General features: G+C 48.6%; 1 protein-coding gene across 1 annotated transcript; it reads left to right on the top strand.

The window, feature by feature from the left end:
• Nucleotides 1-6: 6 nt before the first annotated feature.
• Nucleotides 7-7,434, top strand: ZDHHC23 (zinc finger DHHC-type palmitoyltransferase 23). The gene is made up of 4 exons (XM_042031799.1): nucleotides 7-171; nucleotides 408-1,103; nucleotides 1,797-1,964; nucleotides 2,757-7,434. The coding sequence occupies exons 1-4, from the start codon at nucleotides 65-67 to the stop codon at nucleotides 3,022-3,024; spliced, it is 1,239 nt and encodes a 412-aa protein (XP_041887733.1). The 5' UTR covers nucleotides 7-64; the 3' UTR covers nucleotides 3,025-7,434.

Below are 7,434 nucleotides of genomic sequence, written 5' to 3'. Positions count from 1 at the left end.
TGAGGCGGCGCCGGCGGCGGGAGCCGCTCCCGGCCCCGCGGGAGGGACGGGGCGGGCGGCGGCGATGGAGGAGCCGCTCTGCTGCTGCGAATACGTGGACCGGCGCGGCCAGCGCAACCACCTGGCGGCGTGCTGCTGCGACTGCGAGGAGCTGGACGACGGCTGCGACAGGTACCGGTGCTGCGACCTCCGCCACCCTTGGGGCCGCCCGACTGCGGGACATCCTCCCGGCGGCGGCGTCCCCATGGGGCTGCCGCTCTGAGGGCGGGGGAGCCGCGTCCCGCTTCCCGAGAAACTTGTTGGGAGAGAGGGCGAGGGGAGGCGGCGGGAGCGGGACGGGCAGGGGCAGGGCGGCGGGAGGGCGGCTGCCCCGGTGCCAGCCGGCGCTGTGCTCCCCCCGCTCACAGGTGGCTGACGTGCAAATCCCTGCCCCCGGGAGCGCTGGAGAGGATCGCCGACACCATCGCGGACCGGCTGCGGGTCCCGTGGTTCTCGGGGGCCGTGAAGATCAACGTGAGCCTCGTGCCGCCGCTCGTCCTGCTGCCCGTCTTCCTCCACGTTGCCGCCCTGCACTTCCTGCTGGGGCTCATAATCCTGACGTCCCTGCCCGTCGTGGTGCTGTGGTATTACTACCTCACCCACCGGAGGAAGGAGCGGACTCTCTTCTTCTTGAGCCTGGGGCTCTTCTCCTTGGGATATATGTACTATGTGTTTCTCCGGGAGGTGGTTCCCCGGGGCCACGTGGAATATTCCCAAGTGGTCGCTCTCACGTGCGGGTTAATTCTTATGCTTGCAGCCCTGTCTCGAGCCAAGAAGGACCCTGGCTATCTTCCCATCCCAGCAGGCAATGAGGAGCCATCGCACCAGGGTTTGGCCAGCAAGAGTGTTAGAGGGAGCTCCAGCGGGCTCCATGGTATCTCAGGTGCTGCCAGCAGTCGTGCTGTGAATGGGGAAGCTAAAGGTTATTGCAGGATGTCAGCTGGGCAGCCAGAAGGTGTGAAAAAGGACTGGTGCACTAAATGCCAGCTGGTCAGGCCAGCCCGAGCAGGGCACTGCCGGCTTTGTGGCAGGTGTGTGAGGAGGCTGGACCATCACTGTGTCTGGTAGGTTTTGCACTGCTGAGGCTCCCTGTGTTCTCTCTTTCTCTCTCTCCTAAGTTCCCTACTTTTTTAAGCTAGCTTCTTTTTTTTACAGTCCCTGGCAAATAGAGTTGTTTTTGCTGTGTGCAAGACCTTATGACACTCTTTAAATACAAAAAGCTTTGTATTTACCCTTTAAAAGAACAGTTGGAATAATTGTTTATTCTAAGTGGGTTGAGCTGAGAGCTGAAAGCTTCTACAGCATACTTCAGAATTGGCTTGACTTCTCTCCTGTTTTTTCATCAGTTTGCGTTGGTTTTTTTTTTTGGTGTGGGTTTTGGATTTGGTTTTTTCTTTTTCTTTATTAGACTTGGTCTGTGGAGCACTAGCAATCCTGCAGTTAAGTTGCTTTAGTGGTCTCCTGAGGCAAGGGAGCCCAAAGCTGCCTTTTGGGTATAATGTGTCTCAGTAAAGGATACTACCCTTGCTAAAAATTTGAGGCAAACAGTCTGCTGCTGTTACCCTACAGATCTATTGTCTTGTGTTTGTAACTTTATAAAGTTATAGACCTTCTTTGAATATATTTCAAAGTTCTCAGCCTGTGTTGAATGGAAGCACCATGGAAATCAGGTTCTTTGACAGCTGGGGGAGGGAGAAGAAATAGAAGACAGTTTATTTTCTTATTTTAAGCAAGTAATCTCTTCTTTCCTTTTGGAGGATTAACAGCTGTGTAGGGGAGCACAACCATCAAGCTTTCATCCTTGCACTCTCGTTCTTCATGCTCACCTCTGTGTATGGGATTACCTTGACCCTGCACACCATCTGTAGGGGCCGAACTCCCTTTGTGGCATTGTTCTACTGCCCCGGGGCCTATTCTGACTACAGGTGAGATGTCTGTCTGGAAGAGAGCTGGGGTGGGAGCAGCCTTGCTCAGGCAGCTTAGCTCCTGCTCCTTGTTCTGCTGGCTGTCAAACCTGAATGCAAAGCACTTCCTAAAAAACCCTGGAAAGCAAAGACATGTCTCTGCTTTTGCCAAGGTGGGCAGCCTGAGACTTGGAGAAAGTTGAAGGAGCTGGGATTTGAAGTACTTACTGTGTTATATATAGATGTACTTTTAAATACATTTGCCCTCAGATGCAGGTAACAATCTGACAGCCTGGAATCCACATGTGCTCTCTCCCTCTTATTCTTCACTATTTATCTAGTGACTGTCCTCCACATTATCTGCCTAGAACATGCCCTGTCTGGCAGGGAGGCTGGTGGGAGCTGTTGGACACGAGTTCAGAGACCAGCACTACCACAGATGGGCAGAGTACTGCTAGTACATAAGTGACTCTTCCTTCCTCTGCTCCATCTCATGCCCAGTGGAGTATGAGCATCCTGGGGTCCTTAAATAAGGCCGGAGCACCTTTACAACAGGAAGAGTAAAGAGCTAGGTTGTGTGACAGCAATGTGCAAGAGTAGCTCTGATAGCAGTAAAAACTCTCATTAAGTAAGCCCTGAAGCTTTAATTTTGAGAAAGCTTTTAAGGATTATCTGATGAAAGCAGCAAAGTGAGATCACTGTGGCAGATGTTAGACAGGGATTTGAAAGGATAGTGATTACCAGGGAAAGTCACTTTGTAGCAGCTGCTCCAGTACTAAATGGCTTCCTTCCCATCTTTTTCCCTTCTGCCAGCTCTGCTCTGTTGTTCACCTGTGTATGGTACTGTGCCATTGTAACAGCTGGCATGGGATACATCCTCCTTATCCAGCTGTTGAACATCAGCTACAACGTGACTGAGAGGGAAGCTCGGCTGGCTCTGCGGGACAACACCGGGCGCAGACTGCTGGGTGGCTTAGTGATAGACACTGGCCAGTATAACCGGGGACTCCTGTGCAACTGGGGCCACTTCCTGAGCCTGGGGTCTTCTCCTCCACAGCGCTCTGCCGAGGACATTGTGTGACACCCCTCTTTCTGCAGATGTGTCGTGGTTCACTGACTTTGTTTAGCAGGGGAGCCGCCCCTCCCTCCAGGACTCCTTCCTTGCACAACCTTCCCTTGTGGTCGGCATGTAGGCTGCCCATCCCCTCACCGACAACACCAGAGGTTTTCCCAGGTGGAATGGTTCTTCACATGCTGTCAGCCAGCAATAGGATGCAGAAAGCAGTAAGCCATATGTGCAGATGGGGAGAGGAGGAGCCTGCTGCCATTTTCCACTGTGGGAAACAGCAAGAAGAGCACAAGGTTTTGAGAACTTGAGTTTTCATTAGATGTGAACACTGGCATCAGGAGTAACCGGCTGCCGGGCTTCAGGGAGTGCACTGGTTCCTGCAAAGGTTAAAGAATCCCTGGCTGGTACCTACGTGTGGCATTTTGGAGATGTCAGAAGAGTGAACTCTGGATACAGATGGACCCTTGCAGAAACCAGGCTCTTTGGCTAAAAGAGACTGTCTAGGCAGTCACCGAGCAGCGTTCTCCTCTCTGGTGCATTTATTTATTTATTTTTACTTTCTTATTCCATCCAGCTGTGTACATGCTTCTATTAAGTGCCTTTGTGAGCTATATTCCTGTAGGGCTTTGTAGATTCCTTCACCTCTTGACCCCTAAAATTGTTATTCCATCCCTGTCTAAATGAGTGAAAAGAGATCCCATTGTTCTTTCTGTAAGCTGGGTCTGTATTGGTTTGAAGGCTTTGCTCATCTCCCTCAAAGTGTTTCTGCTCTGATTATGGGTTGTGACACATGACAGCAGGTAAATACACCAAGTAAGGAAATGTTTTGAAGTAACAATGAACTCTGAGGGCAAAACAAGAGTGCTGTCCATCTGGTATTACTGTAGCTTTATGGAAATTACCTTTTCCTTCTGTCTGTGGGAGAAGGGAATCTGTGGGAGAGTAGGCAATTCTGCTAGCAGCATGTTTGGTAGGTAGCATCTTGGTTGGTTGTGTTGCTGTCAGCACAGTGATCTTGTCTCAACCCCAGTTGTAGAGCTGCCTGACTGTAGAGCTGTTTTCTCATGCCAAGAAGCCAAGGAACAGATCAGCCTTAGGGTACGGAGAGAGAGGTGGAGGATGTGTTGGAGGTGTCTGATTTTGGGATAGATGACCTGTAGTGGCAGGTGAATGAGCCTGCAAGAATGCGATTTGTTCCTCATCAGCCTGCAACTGTATTATGGCCTGGACTTGAGCTTCAGCCAAAATGACGAGGTTTTGGTGGTAGTGGTTTCTGGATTTCGTGGGTGGGATTTTTTTGTTGCTTTTTGTTTTAAACCCTTTATGTATGCTGTTGGCCCTGCAGCAATAGGAAGGGTCTGGCTGGAAGAGCTGGGGACCATGGCACAAGAATTACAGGTTGGGCCTAAGGTGAAAAAGCAGAGATCAGAGCTTTGTCGTAGCCATGGTGATTTCAGATGTGTGCATCATGCACAGGTCAGGTCTGCCCCTGACTGCATGGGCGTGGCAGGCAGCTGGGGGATGTTGGGCAAGTGATGCTCATTCATTGTGCTGCTGTGCATTAGCTTTGAAGAATGGATGGATGGTGCATGGTGCTAAAAGAAAGCAGGGTCAGGGGTGTCCCTTGAGATCCCTGCCAAATTTGTTGTGAGTGCTCTTCATTACATGTCCCACTTTAAGGTAAAGATTGTGTCCCTCTTTGTACTGTTTGGTTTCCTCGAGTGGCACTTTTTATAACCAGCAGATAACTGAGGAGCAGCTGCACCTGGAATGTGGCTGTACAGAGTTACTGAATTTCCCTTATTTCCTCTTGCCCCTTTTCATCCTGTGAACAGTTCTCTATAAGGAGGTAAAGGGACAGCTCTCTTGCTTCTTACCCTCTAACCAAGCACCCTAAGAGGTTCTGATCACTTCCTTGATCCTAATGTGAATAAAAAGGCACCTAGCTGGACTGTGCAAAGCATTCCTTTTTGACTCTCTGTTTGGAGCTTGAAGCCTGATCCTAGGAGTTGAAATTGAGACAAAGTTGCTTTCCCTTGATTTGTCTGTAAATGTTTCCAAGGCACATATGTATTTTGTGATGCCTGCTGAGATGAACTGGAGCGTGGCAACCCTGGAGATAAGGATGCTGTGGGCTAGTGGGATCTTCTTAGATCTTACCCTGCTGGCACTGAGGAATATTGAGGCAGAAGGACCTCCTGGGCTAAACAAACTCCTGCAGTGGAGACAGCCAATTTGTTTGTCCCTGTGCGTTGCATGCACAGGAATCAATCATGCACCCACGGGCTGAACGAGTTCTGGGAGCTTTTGCAGGTTTGAGATAAGTGATTTCTCAGAGTCCTGCTACTCCTGGCTGGGAGAAAGCAGAGCAGATCGCAGGGCTGGCAGTGTTGGCCCTGTGGTACTCACTTGCACTCACAGGCAGAGATTGGTTTCTACTTTGCAGCCTGTCAGTGTAGCCTTGTCCCTTGTCTCTCAGTGAGCTCTTAGTGATTGGGAGGTTTCATCTGAACTGCTTACACCGAGACTCTCTCAGGGCTGTTCTCCCAGGCAGCGAGGAATTTGGAGTGCAGCTTAGGAACAAAAGACCTGAGACTAATGTAACCATTTCATACCTTGGTCAGGCATGCTCCAGTATAGTGGGGGTGAAGTGCTGAAGTAAATTCATTTTTTGCACTGGCTCCAGTGGGAACCAAAACTATTCAGGGCACTAAAGGGTTGCAAGGATGGGATTTTTCTAGGAGGAAAATGCAGTGCTGATTCCTCAGTGAATAGGAAGTTCAGGTTGGCTGTAATCTGCATAGCAGTGGTGACTGTTTCTTTAACAGGATTTGTTTACCTCTTCTTCCTGAAAGGATTTGCTTTGTGAATGCCTTGGGAGATGAGAAACATAAAGTAACAGGATATTTAAAAGGCATCTAAATGGGCGGAAGAGTTTCAATCCCTTCAGATGCATACTTGGGAACTCTCCTTTTAACATCCCTGAGAATAAGCAGGGAACTCTTGGAGGGTAGTGCTCCCTTTGCAGTTATTGCAAGGGCAAACTGTTGTGATCCGGTGTGCTCAGGAACAGTTTCTTTTCTGAGTTATTTCCTGCTGAGCTTGGTACTGACCATACTGGTAGAAAAATGTTAAAATCTAAGAGCGTTAAGAGTCAGTCCTCTGGCTCACTATGTTAGTAGCTGCCTAGATCCATGCTGCCTAGGGGTTGGAGCAGTAGGAGCAGCCAGCATGTGACTTGTGGGTTGTGTGTGGCCTTTAGGCAAGGATCAATGTCTCACCTGTAAAACTGTATGCCTGGCAGTGCAGAAAACAGTACCCTGCTGGCTTTTGAAAAGTCTTCCCTCTGTATAACAAGAGGACTTAAAGCTGATCAAGAGCAGGGAAGGATTCTGGTAACAGCCAGCCCGGATGTTTTTCCACCCAGACTCAGAAGTTAGTTTGTCTCGCTTTACCCATGACCTTTTAAGAGGCACTTGTTGTTTTACAAATAATGTGGACTTCTGCAGACCAGGCAGCTTGTAGGGGACCAGGCTTCTGGTATTGCTGGTGTTGTAATGTTACACCCTCCGTGCCCAAATGCCAACACCCCACTGTTTGGCGTCTGTAGGAACACTGTAGTAGGAACAGTGCACCTTTAGATACACCCTATAAGTGGTGGCTTGGCACTCTTTAACTGTGTCTTCCTTCATTGTGCTTTTTTGTAGGCAAGTCACAGGTCCCCACATTGACTGTTTCTCCATTTAACTTGTCCTCAAATGACAAAAGTCACTGGTGAGCCTGAGCTGGTGCTGCTTGTGACTCCTAATCACATTTCAGCCTTCATGCTATGATGGTGCTTTTTTTTCCCTTCAAAGTAGGTTGCTTTCAAGTGTCTTAATGAAACCATTTGCTGTAAAATTTCTTCTGAAGATAAAATGGATACTGCCTCACTGCCTAATGTCTTAATAATGTGCTTGGTTTTTTCCTCCTATATGAATGTATATTGCCTCATTAGGGCAGGAAGCATGTGTGATTATGGATGTGTTTTCCTGTATTCCTTTCAGTGAAAAATTCTAGTTACCTAGGATTTTTTTTTTTTTTGCCACTACCAGGATGTTCATGCAGCAAAAATCTTTCTGCAGACAGGTGAAGTTCTTTCTGAAATGTGGGAATTCAGCCTCCCAAGGTCTTGTCTTTATGGAACTCCTCTAATGATAATGTGAAGAGTGATGGGCGCTGGAAGAACTGTCTACCTTGGAAAGTTTTTTGGTTGGTTGGTTGGTTGGGTTTTTTTTAAACCTGAGCTTTAGGAAGAAACTTTGTGAAATATTTGTGAGCCTTTTTGAAGAGACTGATGTGTGTATGTTTGTGTCCATTTTGCATCATATTCAGTGTTTACAAATGGGTATCAACTGAATCAAAATAAATTAATGGAAATTA

Source organism: Corvus kubaryi, unplaced genomic scaffold (assembly GCF_017639235.1).
Source record: "Corvus kubaryi isolate FWS band 111438036 unplaced genomic scaffold, C.kubaryi_AGA036_p1.0 37341, whole genome shotgun sequence".
In the NCBI taxonomy this organism is placed as follows: Eukaryota; Metazoa; Chordata; class Aves; order Passeriformes; family Corvidae; genus Corvus; species Corvus kubaryi.
The sequence above is the reverse complement of the archived record's forward strand: the minus strand, read 5'-3'. Positions and strand labels throughout refer to the sequence as shown.